Below are 18,827 nucleotides of genomic sequence, written 5' to 3'. Positions count from 1 at the left end.
AGTACAAATTTCAGATTTTGAAAAACAAGTTCAGAGATCAAGCTTCAGTAAATAATATATACCATCTTTGAATTGCAACTCGGAACTCCAGCTGCAGCTCTCATTTCAAAGTTTTTGGTTCTAAACCATGATGAGGTTTGATTAAAAAAAAGGCTTTTTAAATCTAAATTTGAATAAATTTTTACAAATTACATTTATTTTTGCAAGGTGTAGCAATGCACACCGGGTCAGCTAGTCTTTTATATATTCCAAGTTAAAAAAAATTACGTTCGCTATAAAATGACGTTTGGTAAATGAAAAGAAAACAAATCAAAAACCAAAACTCCAACAAACTGTTAATTGCACGAATAGGCCGTTTGATCGGCACAGCCTTTATAATACCTTGGCAAACCATTTTGTTGTATTTTTTCCTACAAATAATTGTTTCATGGAATTTGAGTTTCAATAATAACTTTTGAACCAAAAAATTTTCCCTCATATCAAAATCAAAAACATTTGTTTCTCATTATTTTTTTGAGAAAAATCCCTGTTGTGAAAATATTTATGTTATTTTGAATTTTCGATATCCGTCTGTATAAAATTTAACGAGCGAATTAAACAGCTAAGCTATTTTTCGTTCCGCTAATTGGAAGACCGCTAACTTTCATAAATTTGTTTCCAATTCACGAATAATTACTGATAGAATAAGAGGTTGCCAGAATTTTTTCAACTCGTAGCCGAGCTGGTTAAATCCGCGCTATTTCATCTAAAAACCTGGCAAAATCCGGAGATTTAATTTCAAAACTGTCAACTGATAATTCGGGCAATATCTGGGCAAATTTGGTCAAACCCCTGAAAATCTTAAAAAAAATCATGGAAAAAATGAAAAAACTATGAAAATTTGTTCATCAAATTTCATCATCACATTTTGAATCATGTTTAGTGCGTCCTCAAAACCTCTCATGATTATTTTTCTAAAACTTGCTCAAAAAATTTCGTTTTGAACACATAAATAAAGCATTTTTACAACACCATTTGGTTTCTTTGATTGATTCATCCGGGCAAAATCTGGACTTTTCCGGGAACTGGGCCGGGCAGGGCTTTTCCTTGATTTGGTACTAAATATTCGGGCTAACCCGGACAATCAGGCAAGCTTTTGATAGAAGTACATATACCTATTGTCATGTGTCAAGTTACGAAGACATTAAGTATCATTCTTTCTCCAATATGAAAAAAGTCACTACAAATGATCTCAGTGGAGGTGTACGTCATACAGATTAACTTTTTTTCTCTTTTTGCACGTCTTTTCTCAACATTCATAGAAGAAGAATCAAATTAAAAATTTTATACAATATTGAAATATTTTGAACATCCTTCAATCAGCTTTTCTTTTTGTTCAATAAGGTAAAATGCTCAGCTTCTTTTTTTAGTGATAGAGATATTTACCGTTAACAATACAGTTTATAACTGGTTTTACAGATCAGTTTCTTTTTGAATTAAGCCTAATCCACCATAGAATGAATTGGCATTTTTAAGATGTTATGAAATTCATTTAGCATTTGTTTTATATTCGAATACAAAATATATAATGAGCCACATTTGTCCTGCAGTTTGAAAAAGGTGAAAACTGGTAAAAGTAATGTATTTGAGTCAAAAACATGAGATGCAACCATAATCCATGCTTGAGACAATTGATATTTTTGTGTTGATGTTAGGAGTTTTATTTAACTGTATTTGTATCTTACGATGTAAATTTTGAAAGTAAATTTGGATCACTGACATAAACCTTGAAACGAATGCCACAAGGATGGTAGTGTCATTGAAAAAAAACCCCTAAAAACTGGCTTGATCAGTTGACAACAATATTCAAACCTATCCAACTGATATAATGTTTAAAATTGAATTGAAAAATATGTTCTATCAGTCAAAATAACATTAAATTGTTATACAAAGTTTTTCGGTTTACTTTATTGTTAGTTAACAGTGAGCGATTAGCGCTTTAAGCTTGTAACGATAACTTGTTTTAGCTAATTTAGAGGTTCAAATTAGCTCTTGCCAACTTTAAATGAGTTAGCGATTTCATTGGCGGCGCTAATTTGCCGCTAGTGCCGAAAATTGCATTCTTCCGAGAGGTACGAATAAGATGCCGGGTAAGGCCGAATTGGTGCAGTTTTGGTCGCTTTAGAAAGAAATTTAATTCATGTAGATAGGTACATTTACTCCACTTTGGTAGGTAAATGCTGTGTTTTAAACATTCATACGATCATTCTATTTTATATTTGGAACGTATATCAAAACAGCATAAGAATATAGCAACAAAAATGTCTGCAGGGGGGGGGGGAGACTTTGTTCCCCAAATGCAGGACACTTGGAAATCAAAATCAGGATTAATCAAGCTAACATAAAATGATCAAGCTGAGAGCCTGTTTTGGTCACCTTTGTAAAATTTTGTGGTACTGATACACAGTACCGTTCAAAATTCTTTTTAAAAAGCTACATTCTCACTGTCACTTCAACCTTTAACTGCAATATTTTTGTTTTCATGCGTTTTATGCAAAATTTTCTATCAAAAATTGACCAACTATCACACTCTCAACTGACGAAATAAAACGTTTTTTAATATGTGTTTTGTGATTCTGCAGTTGTTTGAAAGTTTACCTTTGTCCCTTTTTGAACTTGTTTTGTTCGAACTGCAATATTTGAGAATCTCGAATATTTTACAAAATACTTTGAAATGTATCTTAAATTGAGATACAACCCAAAGCATTTTCAAAAACTCTTCATAGTAGTTTTTGCAAAGTCAAGCTTAGATGTGGCAGATTTCAAAAGCTTTAAAATCAAAAGATACACTACGACAGTTTTATAAATTTGAAACAAAAATCCTTAATCCTCAAGTAAATTTATATCGATAAAAAGAACATAAATCTAAACATGATATTTAATTCATTGGAGGCGCAATACACAACACACTCATTGGAGCCGCAATACAAATATGCAACTGTTTTTTATACCAGCTCAAGTTTTCAAAATTCATTTAAGAAATTTTGGACTTTTTTGGCATAACTAATGATTATAACAAAATTTAAAAAAATTAAAATTTTGACTCAACCAATTTCTTGAAAACCGCAAGTAATTTTGACTTTGAAGTTATTCAAATTTTTTCCTTCGTTCTGTTGAAAAAGAATTCAAATAAAAATTAAAACCAAAATGAATTTTAAATATTTTTCAAAGTATAAACTTTAACGCTTGCAGTCTTCTACAAAAAAAAAACATTGATTGATTTATCTTTAAACTGAATAAATTTAAAACTTCTAAGCGCCTTATTAGCAAAACTAGATGTGATAGACAAAGTTTGACAAAAGATTCGAGTTCGAGACGACCAAATTTTCCAAAACTTTCCAACAAATGCTGTCCCCCTGTGTAGTTGATAGCTACATCGTTGATAGTAGATTTGAATCCAACAGAGTGTAAAGTTATAGAGTTTTAGGTTGGGGTGATGACGAATAAGCACTGAATTTCTATTCATTTATAAACGGATCTGTTCGAAGTTCTGCTTAATGAAAAATTCAATTTTCCGTCAAAAACCAAAAAATCAGGGAAAATCAGGCTCATTTCCAAAAGTAAGGGGAATAATGAGGCTTATCAGGTTTACAGGATGAGGTTTCAAAAATCAGGCAAATCCTGAAAATGCAGTCAAATTAGCATCTCTGGTGTAGAGCTTTGGAAGAAGAGAATTTGACGAGAACCGAAAGGAAGACAAATCAGTTTACAAACTAATATGGCGAGGCCAAATCTCGTTATGTGTCGTGCGAAAGAAAAGTAGGAATTGTGAAAAAAAATGGCGGAACAGATCGTCGGTTTGAATGAAGTTAGGAAAAAGTGAGAAAATATAAAAGAAAAGCTAGGATAGCACGGTCGGTCTCGACATCGCCATTCATTAATTTGCGCATTTAAGTTTACCGCAAATATGTATAAGAAATTTCTAAAAAAATCATGTTATCTTATTTTGATCGCCGCTGGGATATTTCCTCATAAGTGAATGGTGAAAATGTGAGCTAAGGGCTTTGTGCTATCGACAGCTTTTAACTAGGGTAACGGACCTATTTTGAACCGCTTTGGGAAGTAGATATGCTATTTTCTGAAATAAAAAAGTACATGTTACAATTTTCGACTGCTTTATCCGTTCATTACGAAGATCAAGGCTTTTTCTATATGTTTCAATAGTCGTCGTTTGTTGCAATGTAACAAGATTTAAGATTTTGAGAAGTTAAAACATTATCAACTCCGCAACATCAATTGATGCATTTTGACTTGAAAAACTTTAGTGGATTTGGTTTGGCTTCAGTTCTGTAAAATACATAGATTCAAAAAAGATAAAAATGTGCGAGAATTATGCGATCTTTTAAACCATCTTGAAGACAGATTTTTTTCGCTGGAAAATTTGCAAAGTTTATTTTTATCCTTGAAATAACTTTTTTCTTCGAAAAAATTATTGTTGGTGTAAATTCTTCAACGCTTTCTTTTAAAATGGATAACTACAGGGGCTGAAAAACTTGATTTTTAGTACTTTTTCGCTAGTAATTTATACTTATTTAAAAAAAACTAAATTTTGAACCACATTAATCTTAAAGCTTTAGTTGAATTTATCATTTGTTAAAATTGTTCTACTATTAACTGGTTGTATTTTTAAGACCAAACTGTCAATAGTTTTTCATGAAGTATAAAAAATAAAGACTTAATAAAAAATTTATGCATGTCCTGTTTTTTTTTAAATGTTTTAAGTTTCTTTAAGCTGTAACTTTTGACAACTGCTTATCAAACAGTTGCCAATAATGTAGATTGTAAAATTGACGTGGTTTAAAGCATAGTGCACAAAAAGTAAGTTATAACAATGAATGTCTTGGATGTATGCCGATTGAAGTGAACCCCGTTTAAAGGCGGGTTTGGACGTTAGCGAGTTGATTAAATAAATAAATGCCAAAATTCCAAATTTTATTTATAATAGGCGATAGAAAGTAATGTTGCTACCATGCATTGAATCTTCTTTTTGTTTAAAAATATAAGAAAGTACGCCGTTTTAGTCGATTCAGACTTTTCAGACTGAACAGACGTGATCAAATAAAGATAAAAATCAAACATCTAGTACCGAGATGAGAATCAAACTCATGCCTTACGTGGTCCATGCGATTACCGTGTTGCCACTCTTACTCGGCCACCGGGACGTACAAATATCTTTTTGTAATCGATCAAGTTTTTCTTTAAATATCTCAACCATTAGAATGTCGAAACTTATAAAAATCATGGACAATTTTTAAAAATAGAAAACTATCGTTGAACCATTAACCATTGTTGGCCAAGAAAATGGCGGTTTTATACGAGGTAAATAATATTCTTCAATGAACAGTTCAAAATCGATTATGTTTTCTGAAAGTCACTGATCAAACTGATACATTTTAATAATAACTTTTTTGTCTTGTTAAAGTGTTTGGAATTTTTAAGGTTTACACTAAATTGAGTTTTGTATGTCACTTGGGTGAGCAATCGATATTTTTGATCGGATTAGCGATTAATTAGTGCTGCTAACTTTTCAGTTAGCTCAGTTCAGCTCTGCAAATATCTCTTCAAATGGGAATACGATCAAAAACAATCATTGAGAGACAGCAACGTCAAACATCGAGTAAACGGTGCTGCACGTGTCATTCGATTCGATACAGCGATTCTATAATTCAAGTTCTCCGAATAAAACATGAGCCCCTCGGTAATCACATTCACATGAACAATTGTGATTGCAATCATCGACGAAAATTCAATCAATCGTAACATTGTCGAAGTGATTCAAATGGGGAGTTTCGTTGCTGCTGCAATTTTTTTCTGTGCTTGCTCTTAAGGCGATCAATTTTGTGCTACTGCTCATTTGGCTCAAGCTGCACGATTCCGACGGCGATTTCGATTAATTGCAGCTCACCTTAAACACAGACCAGACGTCGCGGCGATCTATCAGAAGAAGTAGCGCCGAGTAGCCGCAGCTAATGGAATGGTGTAAAATTACTGCACTCCCAAACCCACCACCCCCTCCCCCCCCACCCCACTGGATAATCATGAGAGACCCCTCGATTCTAGGCGCTACTCACTCAATTTGCATCAATTAACAGTAATCGTTTGGACAAGATTGGGAGTTTGTTTAACACATTTCGAAGTCAGATTTCGCTGGGCAGATTGTGTGAAACACTTCCAATTGGAAATGTTTCGTTTTCGGTTCTGCCTTGTTTGCTGCACCCCGGAGGGAGGTCTGTAACAGATCAGTTAGTTAGGCTAATCTCATCAATTGAAACACCCATCACTTATTGGTTGTAGCTTTGAAATTTACAAGCGTTTACATTTATGATTTGAAAAAATCATAGATTTGAATTATATACTTACATCGAGTATGAACTTAGAGTAGGTAAGGGAAATAAGGGCATAATGGCCACCTTAAGTAGGACGCTTGTTTTACCATAGAAAACAGATCTTATATGTAAGTTTCATTATTCTTTCGTCAGACACTAAAAAGATTATTTCCAAAATGGCTGAAACTTGAAAAAGTAGATATAAACGTTTATAAAAGAATTTTAAAATTTTTGTCGAAAGGTGAAAATCAGTCAATGACAATTTGGCCTATTGGTAAGGTGTCGGAAAGATAAACTAAGGTTTAGAGATGATTTTTTTTCATAAAAATGCGCCTTCGGCCTTCTGGCGAAATGGTTGACAAGACAACATATCTTACCAATGCATTTTGAGGGTGTTACGCTTTGAACATAAGACAAGAAGGCATTTTGTGATTTTACCAACTCTCAAAATCCACAAATGGTTTTGCTACCTTTTGATATAATATTTTGACTTTAAAAAATTATACGTAAGGAAGCTCAAAATAAAAACTTGGGTGGTTTTTGTCTTTTTTTTAAAAAGAACTTGAAAAGTTAAACAAATTTAAGCTTTTATGAAGGTTAAGTAATGATTAGAAAGTGGAATGAGAGAGTGTTTTCGTTTGCCCTTATCATGTTTCTAAAATGCCTCTATCCGGAAATAAAAGGTTAAATTGAATAAATATTATCATCAAAACTTCAAAACTAAGTTCTAATTAACATCTTAACAGATTTGATAGAGTTTTTTTATGGATGAACTGCCTCCATAATATGATAACCCTAACTTTAGTTTTATTCCTTTAATTTTTATTATTAAAGACATACATTTTTGTAAAACTTCAGCTTTGACGTATGAAAGTGATCATTTACAAGCATTTCCAATGAAATTGTACGGAAATATTGCCAGCAAACTTTTTTTTTTTTCAAAACTTAAATAGGCGCATTAACACGTTCGCGACGCTAATTTTTATAGTTTTACTAGCCGCAAGGTGTGTATATATAGAAGGTGTAACGATATGTGAAATGTAGTAGTGTGTACATTATAGATCAAGATGATTTATCGATACTTAGACCTTTTCTCCGGAGCTTGAAATTTTTTTTAATTTTGTCACTCGTGTTGTTTTTTTTTTAATATTTCTGTGAAGGTGATAAGGAGATTTCCTTATTGTTTAAAAATTAATACTATAGGAACCACAAAACTGTTTCCTCTTTAAAAGAGAAGTGCCCAGTTTGCCCAGGGTGCCTGTTATGCCCTTATCTCCCCAATTTAATCCTGAGAAATCTGTTTAAAAAAATTGGGATTATGAGTGAAATAAGAATCGATGTAGTACGCTAGGTCATATCATAAGATTTGTGCATATTTTTCTTTTTTTCACAAAATATTATGTTCAATCAAAAAAAACTAAAGAGACTGCTGTAACAAAGCGCCGTGTGCCAATTGGAATTTTCGTTTATCTGTCAGTGTAATTCCAATCGAGCAAAAGATGTGTCAAATTCGTTTGTTTATAAATTATTGAAACAAATGTCGCATAAAAAGGGCGAAACTATCAGTTACTTCCAAACAAGAAAAATGTGTTTGAAATTTCGGAACATCAAATCAAATGTTATTTAAAAAATCAGCCACTTTTCAACAATTTCAACAACATGAATTTAACAAAAGTGCAATATACTGGATACTTTTTTTAAACGATTCTTGTGTACTTAAGGGAAAAGATATCATTAAAAAAAAAGTTCAATATAACCAGGAAAATATCATCAATCATTTCCAACCTGGCAGACCATTTTGATATGTTTGAAAATTGTCTTTTTTTTTTAAAATCGTTTTAAACAAAACATCTACATTTTCTGATAAATGTCAGAAATTGGCGATTTTCGACCTTTTTAGTTTTCGGCGCTAGTTATGCCTGGAAGTTTCTTTCAATGGAATAGGCATAGCTTCACGTTCCAACGAAAATGCATCAACAGGTAGTTCGCTCAGTTAAATTTGATAAATTTTTTTTAATGATTTAAGTGATTTGCAACGAATTGTTTACATTTGGAAGTTTCGCTCTCAAGAAATGTTACGCTAAAGACTTGGAACGAAAGTGACAGTGCTGCTCGCATCTGACAGATCTGACCGTAGGGTTTCTAGTTTTTTTCAATGAATCATATGACGCCTTTTTGTGTTTACTTTAGTCTCTTTTGCATAAACTAGCTGTTGTCGAATAAACTCGAATGCTAGAATTTATGTAAATTTTAAGCGCTAAATTTCGATAGCTTATTTTCATTTTTGGATTGATAATGGACTTTTTGTTCCTTTGAATTGTACAAATATTTTTGCAGTTTTCCAATGCTTATTTTATCAATATATTTTGAGTATCTCTTTGTATGCATGAACTTCATATAATATTCGTTTTTTCAATACTCGATATGAATTTGTGCAATATATTCTAACTTAAGTCACATTTGATATTGTTGCCTTAATGTTTAAGCTTATTGCATTGAAACACGTCCATAATGCAAACAAAAAAAATCAACATACGATTACAAATGTTGAATTAATAACTACCTGAAGAAAAGTAAGTTATTTATATTTCCACGTTGATCAAAATTTTGGCGACTCTGAAGACGTTGAACTATAAGATTTTGATTTACAACTTTGAAACCAGGTGTAAAGCTTGTTTTTTTTAGAGAGGTCATAGTCTTCTCCTTTTCTAAATTGAGATCTTTGGTGTTGAAATCTGAATTTAACAACCCTCAACTTGATTATGCATTGCAATTTTCCAATAGATCTATGGTTTTGAATCTTGAATCCATCATTAAATTTTCAACTCAAATCTTTCCTAAATTTAAAACTTTGTAATTTTTTTTAAATTTTTTAGCCGTTTACGTTCTATCCCGCATTTTCAATACATGATTTGAACATTAAATTTAAAAAAAATGATTCCTATTTTCTTATATCTGTTATATTTATTGTTTGTGGCTTCAAAATTTAATTCTAGTACCATAAATTTAAAAGCTAATTTTGCCGGATTTCGAGCCTCTGAATCCAAATATACTATTTATTTGGGGCATGACCGTTGGCACGGGAGGAGAAGAGGGATTGAGGGTAACCCCCCCCCCCCCCCCCTCCATGAGGGTCCGAAGAAGCCAAGCAAATTTTTTTTCTCCAAACTCCAAACTACAATCCCTAATCAAATTTTGATGAACGACTAAAATGATTCAAGAGTAACTATTTCGACTCACAACTAAACACAAAACCCCGATATCTTAACTTAGGTTAATAGTTCTGCTACAGTTTTTAAAAAAATTCTAACTTAATGATAAAAATTTAGTCCCAAGTATCGTATTCCAATGAGCTGAAAGAAATCTTGCCAAATCGCTCAGATTTTGCCAGAATTTTTGCACTTTACTTGAAACTTCAAACAAAATTTTTAATTTAGTCATTAAAATGATGTATTTGGCGTCTAAACTTTTTGAGAGAAATTTATCAAAATTAATGTGGACGATTTTTTTGAAGCTTAAAATATGATTTGAAATTGACTGATGTATTTCGATAAACAAATGTCAAATGTGTTTCTTTATGATTTTTGATTAATAATTTGGATATTGGCGGATACCGGAGAAAATATCCTGGATCTGCACGGCTTGGATACTTGCGGAAAAATATCTGGAAAGGTTAGGTTAGAATAATTCCGGTTTTTGTGGTTGCTTCTTTTCCTATAAACATTAAAATTCGATGTCTGTTATAAGAATTTGGATTCGGCATCCACTTAATTCATACTGAACGTCGCACAGTGGGCCAGGAACCACACTTTTGCGGTCAAAATTGACTGCAGGCCAGAGGCTTCGTTGTAGCTCATCGGTGTCTTCGACAAAGTTATTCGACTATATTTGCGCTATCTATTGATGGATTTTAATTAGTTCTATTTTTCTCCGCAAGGTGGCGCCAAAATCTAACTTTTTACAGAAGCAAGATACAGGCATGGTTTTTTCTACAAAAATGTTTATTATACTTTTCACATCAACTTTGTAGAACATTGTTAAGCTCTATGTTGTGTACTTACCTTGCAAAAATAATAATTTAAGAAAACCTTGCAAAAAATGGTTTTTTTCACATAATTTTGTGTTTAGCTATACAATACCTCAAATTTCCACAGTATTCGAGTGGAATGGACTCAAATGAGATATTCTAGTGGAAAACGTATTCGTTTCGTAGATTTTTTCTGTCCAAATCGCAAAAATAGGGTAAAATTATACATTTTTCAAATTGCAATAACTTGCTTGCGAGCAGTTTGGCGTACCTCATTTTTCGCGAAGTGACAGTTGTGATTATGATCTAAATGCATGTAGAAAATGTCGGTGGGTTCTCGTGGGTTCCTTGCCAAATGATTTAATATAGTTGGTTAATTTTCAATACAAATTCACATATGTTAAGACCTTTTTCAAAGAAAACATCCGCATTTCTCGTAGAAAAGTCGAATTTTCATTGTTCAGTTATTGGATGAATCCATTGCATGATGATTGAATGAATAGTTCGCACATTTTTTGCACTTTTAATCAAATTTGTAAAAATATTATTTTTTTAAAATTAATTAAAGAACAGTTTTCAATAATTTTTAATTTTTTAAATTTTTTTTTTTATCAAATTTGCTTAATCGCTTAATTAAGCATCGCAATTGACTAAAGCAATAATAAAATGACGAAAATTCGACTTTTCTACGAGAAATGCGGATGTTTTCTTTGAAAAAGGTCTTAAAATATGTGAATTTGTATTGAAAATTAACCAACTTTATTAAATCATTTGGCAAGGAACCCACGAGAACCCACCGACATTTTCTACATGCATTTAGATCATAATCACAACTGTCACTTCGCGAAAAATGAGGTACGCCAAACTGCTCGCAAGCAAGTTATTGCAATTTGAAAAATGTATAATTTTACCCTATTTTTTTGCGATTTTGACAGAAAAAATCTACGAAACGAATAAGTTTTCCACTAGAATATCTCATTTGAGTCCATTTCACTCGAATACTGTGGAAATTTGAGGTATTGTATAGCTAAAAACAAAAATATGTGAAAAAAAACCATTTTTTGCAAGGTTTCCTTAAATTATTATTTTTGCAAGGTAAGTACACAACATAGAGCTTAACAATGTTCTACAAAGTTGATGTGCAAAGTATAATGAACAACTTTGTAGAAGAAATCATGCCTGTATCTTGCTTCTGTAAAAAGTTAGATTTTGGCGCCACCTTGCGGAGAAAAATAAAACTAATTCAAATCCATCAATAGATAGTGCAAATATAGTCGAGTAACTTTGTCGAAGACACCGATGAGCTACAACGAAGCCTCTGGCCTGCAGTCAATTTTGACCGCAAAAGTGTGGTTCCTGGCCCACTGTGCGTCGGTTAGGATCATCATTGGAAAAAAATCCCGGTTTTAATCTCGGATTCGCTTTTCGTTTCTATTCGAAACTCATCATTTTGGAATATAAAAAGAGTTTAAATCTACAAACCATTTAAAAGATTTGCAATTTTTCATTTCATTTCATTCTTTTGCAGAATTGGAAGTAAAGAAAGTTTGATCAAAATGGTGATCCAGAATTGAAAAATCTGAAGCTGTTTAATCATTCGCAATTTTCATTCAGATTCACATGTTTAATTTCTAATAAATAACTGAAGAAAGAATTCTTATGGAAAGTCCAAATTACAAAATTCAAATTAGAGATTTCTGGCTGAAAATTCTGATCTAATTTTCGTGTTTTGCCTTAAATTGGTGAGAAATAATATCTAGAACTTAAATTCAAAAATCACTTAAAAATTCCGAATCCAGATTTCGAACTAGGGTTCAAAGGTAGTTCTCAGATTCGAAATCAAAATAAAAATTAAGTTTTATAATCAAGATTAAAATATCAATGTAAGAATTTCATTAAGAATTCAAATTACAGGCGATTCAAGTTTTTTTTTCATATTGATTCTGGATCTATTTTTTTTTATTCAATCAAAGTCAGTTTGATACACAAAACCAGAAGAAATCACAAATTGAAATAAAAAAATTGAAGACATTTTTGAGAAACATAGATTTTATTTATTTCACAGGATTCTTTTCATGAAATAAATGATCAATCAATGAACTTTATTTTCAAGTGAAAATTTTACTCAAAACATATTTTACTGGTTTTTTGTTATTATTATTATTATTGATTCATTTTTTATTCATGTAACGTAAGATGTTAACCTTATAAGTTTTTACAGTATGGTGGATGTATGTTGTTTCTATTTATTAAGTTAATGACTATTTGTTCCATTTTCCAAATTCTAAACTTAATTGATGTCGTTCATACTCAATGTTATTTTCTAGCAAACTCCTTTTAAATTCTGATTTCCTTTGGAAGTAGTTTTAAAGAAGTGGGAAGATTGTTACAATTCACAATGTTATGTTTAACATGTTGTTTGTTTAACATTCTTTACATTGTAGATTCTTCTTAAACAAAGTTTCAAAGAAAAATTTTCAATTCTAATGGAGTTTACTAGAGAAGAAAATAAATCTGATTTGAACCGCAAACTTAATCCATTACTTTTATTTTTAAATTTCTAAATTCCTAAATACCTATGTATTTTTCGACAATGTCTGAAATGGTCATTCTTGTGATTAAAAAGAATTTGCATACTATTTTCTAATTTAAGTAAGTGGAGACATTTTTCTTTAAAATGAAATCTTCAAATGCCTAGATAATTTAATTTTTTAAACTTCTTGAAAAAAGTGACATATAGAACCTTTTTTCTTATACTTTTCTTTGTGTATGCTTTTTCAAGCAAAAATGTTTAGATAAAATTATGTTACCAAACCCTCCCCCCTCTCAATGAGCCGGTTTTTCTTACGGCCCTGCTATCATCATTCTTACTACCCCAGTACAATCAGTGAAACATATTTTCATATGGATTAAGCCCTAACCCTATTTATTTCGCTGCCCTTCACCGTTATCAATCTCTTCTCGACAGCTTCCGTTCATATTTGCACTTGCACTCATTCAACCGACACTCAATGCAAGATAAGGGTTCAAGAACTGGGGTGAAATTATGAATCCTATTCGATTCGAGTTACCCGTTTCGAGTTGAACTCGAATCGACTTATGCCATATTTGTTTTCATCCTGGTGGTGCACCGGTAGTGCACCAAGTGCTGTCAAAGCGTTTTTTTTATATGAAGATGACAGCAGTTGGTGCACAACCATCTTTCCACCAGATGAAAACGAATATGGCATTAGAATCAGTATTACGAATCTCGTTCGAGTTCTAAATTTTAAAGTACTAGATTTCGAGTTAATCGGGTAGTAGATCATCGCAAAACGTTCCATTCGAATCGAGATCGGTAATGCCAAAGTTAGTCGAATCGAACGAAACTCGATTGTTTCGAGTTCCATAATCCCGCCCCTGTTTACCCACAACAGCTTTACCGATTATCCACGATTCATCATGGTAGGTGAGATTCTGCGAACAGAACTTATCCATTTGGAAAAAATAACTACATAGACCTACTATCTATGTATCTGCAATTTTTCCACAGCAACCGAGAAATTTTTTCTCGTTTTTCTCCAACTGCTCGAACGCTTGGAATGAAAACGCCTTACGGTAGGCAATGAATTTTTTTTAAAGTACTCGATTCTCTGTGGGTAAATTATTGCTCGCAGTTTGGCATCGAATTGAAATGCTTTTCGTTCATTGGTAGCAATTCGACCAGACCGAACTGAACGCCAATTTGAAAAAAATTGAGTTATATATTGCAACGGATGCGAAACATGATAAACTACCTATCCAATGAAAATCAGAACATTTTTACTATTTTTACTGATTTTATTAGAAAATTTCAATGTTGCAGACAATGGAAATGGCAAAAATGCGTTGCGCCAAAGTGAACTGAGAGCCAGCTTTGAAGTGAAGATGAAAAGCATGTTTTGGTCATGAAACTGATTTTGTGCGAAATAAGCTTATGTGTGTTGGTTTTTTTCTTTTCAAAACAGTTCTTCGGTTTGTCAGGAACTAATAGCTAATAAATTAAATAGTAAGAAACATTCCCGTAGCTAAAAACTTCATGTTGCGGATTGTTAACATTTATTAAAATCTCGTTCAGCCAGACTGAACCGAATCCCTTGAATTTTGTTTTCCAATTTACTTAAGGGAATGTTAGGATTTTTGACATTTAACGATAAAAGATGCTTTATTTTATTGCTTACTGTTGTTCAGAACGCAACCGGTAAGTTAAAATCACGGATATTCCGCTTTTCAAAAGAGCGAAATTTGTATGGTATCGAAAGCGAAAAACATTTCGGTATCGAATTTTTAAAACGGCGAATGCGCCAAGACCTTTTTTTTTGAGAAAAACGCATTCCAAGTTTCAGAAAATAAAATCAATTTCCTATTTAGCTGCGTACAATCATTTTCCTAAATACGTCGCTAAAATGCTTTCAAATTGATTTAATTTCATCACCCGATCGATCAATATAGCTTTTCCGTACTAATTACTTCAAAAAATTAATAAATATAACTGTGGGCCCTTTTACCACAGACTGATGCTCTCATTTAGTTCATTCGCCAAATTGGAGCGCCCTTTTGAATTGCAGAATGACTGTTCGCCTTTTGGATCACTCATTAAAGAAGCAATATTCCAGCAAATTCCGGCTTGAAAGCGGGTCCAAATGATCACATTAACACATTAGCACATTCAACGATCTTATAAATGCTGATTTGTGCTTCTCCTCGTCCTGGGAAAACAAATTTCAAAAACTTCAGTGCCCTTTTTCCATCTCGGAATAACTATTGGCCCTTTTGTTCGCGACGAAATTTTGAGGGGAAATGGGCGAATGAACTGTGGGATTACACACTCATAAAAAAAAGCTATTCGCCTTATTTAAAAAATTAAATTTAACTTCACTAAAATAAGACAAATTAAAAGGAGATCATATTTTCGGATTTAAAATAAAGAGTTTAACGCATTTATGTGATAATCTGGATTTGTTTACAGTTGGCGCATTCGCCGTATTCAAAATTCGATACCGATTTTTCAAGCATCAGCCATACTCGTTGTGTGCTGCTTGTAAACCGCCTATAAGTAGGCTCCTACGTTAAGAACAAATTGCCCAGTCAAATGATTGTGCATGACAATTTTTTAAACATTTTTGTTCGACCAGAGTGAACTGGGTGCAAACATAATGCTACTAAAGTTCAGTTTTCAGCTTGATGTGTAATCAGAAATCGACCAGTATAACCTCGATGGTTCTCTTATAATCTAAATGTAATGATAAAATGATTAAATTAGATATCTGATGAAATGGTATCAATTGGTAGGGCTGTGAACTTCGAACTCGATTTTCTCGAAATCAAGTTTATGGCGTTCAGTTCGGTCTGGTCGAATCGCGACCATATAACTTAAAGGTTTATAGTTTCATATTTATAAGAAGTTTTATGTAGACCTTTTTTTAAGTTGGTTAGCTGTTTTTGCACTTGATGTTATTTTTAAATTATTTTTATTATCGTTTGAAACATTAAATTCAGATTGATTTTTTCAAAAGAAACAAATATTTTTTTTAAATCCAGTTGTGTATTAAGTTCTTTGATTTTAATTTTAAAAAAATTCAATGTAAGCAACAAAAGTCCTGTTACTTATTCGCTATGTTTTTGTTTACTTCTTTTCGCAGGTACATTTAGAGAGTGAAAAAGGGCGCCGGGAGCGAGATACGGCCACAAACGGCAGCAGCACAGCACATCTGTCCGGATCTCGGCTGGATTTGGTTGGTCTATGTGGTGGCACCAGGAATCCATCTTCAAGGACCAGCCGCAGCAACGCCAACACAATGGTGGACTCACACGGAAACGCTCTGCCCCCGCTGAGCCCCTCCTCCAACAACAATAATAATAACAACAATAACAATTCCTCCTCCTCGGCGACGACGCCCGGAAGTGAGCTGGAACAAAAGACGATTCCCCTGACGCCGAGCGGTGAGTTGGTTCTTTTTTATATTTTTAGGGACAACAAAGCTTTGACTTATACAACAAACAAACCGTTGTGTTTCAAAAACTATGATAGTTTCTATTCCATTTTAAAATAGTTAAAAAGGTGTTGAAGATACGATCGGAAGGTTAACGCACAATAACAATAATCTGTGTTTTGTCATTTTTCTCTTGTGATAAACAAGAAAACGGTAATTTTCGTAAATTCCATTTGATCTTGTGGTAGTATACTTTTTTTCATAGTACGGCCCACAAATAATCTTGAGATCAATTGAACATAATTACTTTAAAAAAGGTGTGTCGCAACCTGTGTTTCGTCAGAACTGCAATGAAATAGTTTTTAGCGAGTTAAAAACTCGCACCATGCTAATTCAAAACTAGTTAATCCAATACATCAGCATTTTGTATTATTTTAAGGATTTATTCTGGCAAATTTACACTTCTCTATAAAAAAAGCTTAATCTCTTTTAATTCTCTTCCGATCTTTTGAACAACACGATTTAAGACAACAATAGTAACGAGTTACGATAGATTAACGATAGGTAACGAGTTACGATAATTAGTTTTGTATAATTTGAAGTCCAAAATGAAAGTTGAAAAAATAAACTGCTGAAACAATGCTGTAAATCAGCCTTCGAATTAAAAAAATGCATTAGAAAGCCACAAAAAAAAAAAAGATTTGCTCTGCACATAAAGTTTTTTTTATTTAACTTTTTCATTGGTCATGGCCATAAAAAACGTAAAAATGTGTTTCAACAATTGCACTTTTCAACCAATCATCTACTAAAGATTTCGTAGTGAAAAAATCTGGAAAATGTTTCGTTATTATACCGTCTAGAATTTTTTTTCACTAAAAAATTCACAGAAGCTTAGTTTTATGGATTTTTACAACTATTTTTCTACAATAAACTTTAGGGGAGAATGAGGATACTTGATCCCTGGGGATACTTGATTCCTTAGCTATATCTCGAAACTGGAATGTCTTACAAAGATCAAATGTTCTAGAAAAATGTGCCAAAATGAGCAAAATAACAATGCTTGTAGTTTAAAAAATTTTAACAAAATAATTGTTTGAGTAATTGAACTTTGTTTGAAAAATTTCACAAAATGTAACTTGAAGATCTTTTTTCATCACTTTAAAATGTTCCTTACATGAGAAAATTATGAAAAAAATATTAGTAATTGAACTTTGTTTGAAAAATTTCACAAAATGTAACTTGAAGATCTTTTTTCATCACTTTAAAATGTTCCTTACATGGGAAAATTATGAAAAAAATATTTGTTCCAATGTATCAATCGTTCGAGCGTAAAATGAACTTCATAATGCCATATTTTGAAAGCAATGAAAAACTCTCAACTTTTTTCAGAAAAAGTTTTCTAAAATAGTCATTATGGGTACAATTGATCCCCAAGAGTTGGGTATAATTGATCCCCCTTCCAAACAGCATATTCTTCACCTGAATTAATCGTTATGATTGCTGATAACGAAATTACTAATATTTATGCAAAAACTAATGTTTATCAAACAATTGTCTGAAGAAAAGAGCCAAATTAATTAATTTTCTCTTAATTATAAAAAATTGCGCCTTTAAGTATGCAATGTTATTAGCGTTGAGACAAAGTTATAGAATTTTCTTCTTATGTCTGCTATAAATTGTGAAATGAGAACAAACGTGACCAAAATAGTCAATTAACATTCTATCTTGGGGTTTTGTTTGATTTTTATACAAGGATTAGGGCTTCCTGAATAAAAGATCAAGTCTCCTTCAATAGGGGATCAACTCTCCCCTAACTTCAGAAAAATCGCATTTTTTTACTCCCACGAAAATGGTTCTAGTTCATCAACGGCTTTAAGTATCGTTCTAATTTTTGGAGCATAGAAACTTGAAGTTACAAGCTGTCATAAAATGTCAAAGACGGCGAGTTGCTTATTTTTTCCAAAAAGATATGGTGAAAATAAGATAAAGGGATCAAGTATCCCCACTCTCCCCTATAAATGAGGTTTTTTTTTTAAATTTTAAATAAATTGCATAAACACAGGGGCTACGGAACTTGACTCCAGTACTTTTTCGGTTGTAGTTTTCTCACGCTCCAACCATTTTTTTTTCCTAAAATCAAAATTGTTCCACGAATAAATGAGATTTATCAACTTGTTAGAAGAGTGAATATTGTGCATATTTTTTTCCGATTGTTGTCGTTGTTTTCTAACCCCGCCTATAAACGAGACTTTTGTTTCAACTCTCCTACCTAACATAGAATAGTTTTTTTCTTTCTCAAAGATCAATTCATAATGGTTACTTTTAGACTTAACTGCCAATCAATTTATTAAATCGAAAAACCCACCTGAGGCCACCAAATTAATAGTTTTTCAAAAAAAAGGTACATTTTCAGTTTTCTCAGCTGTAGCTTTTAAAACAGCTAGGGCTATGATCATTTAGAATCCGGACATTTACAAACGTGTG

The 18,827-nt window shown here is 32.3% G+C and overlaps 1 protein-coding gene across 3 annotated transcripts in view; it reads left to right on the top strand.

Moving 5' to 3' along the window:
• The window catches only part of LOC129745985 (dual specificity tyrosine-phosphorylation-regulated kinase 2), a 437,758-nt gene that overhangs the window by 257,976 nt on the left and 160,955 nt on the right, over positions 1-18,827 (top strand). For all 3 annotated transcript variants that reach the window (XR_008737218.1, XM_055739401.1, XM_055739400.1), the window contains one exon: positions 16,053-16,353. Coding sequence is in view for 2 of the 3 variants with exons in the window: in XM_055739401.1 (XP_055595376.1) it covers positions 16,053-16,353 (301 nt within the window). In the remaining variant the exon portion in view is untranslated. The remainder of the gene's footprint in view (positions 1-16,052; positions 16,354-18,827) is intronic.

The sequence above is a fragment of the Uranotaenia lowii genome, chromosome 2 (assembly GCF_029784155.1).
Source record: "Uranotaenia lowii strain MFRU-FL chromosome 2, ASM2978415v1, whole genome shotgun sequence".
Lineage (NCBI taxonomy): Eukaryota > Metazoa > Arthropoda > Insecta > Diptera > Culicidae > Uranotaenia > Uranotaenia lowii.
The sequence above is the reverse complement of the archived record's forward strand: the minus strand, read 5'-3'. Positions and strand labels throughout refer to the sequence as shown.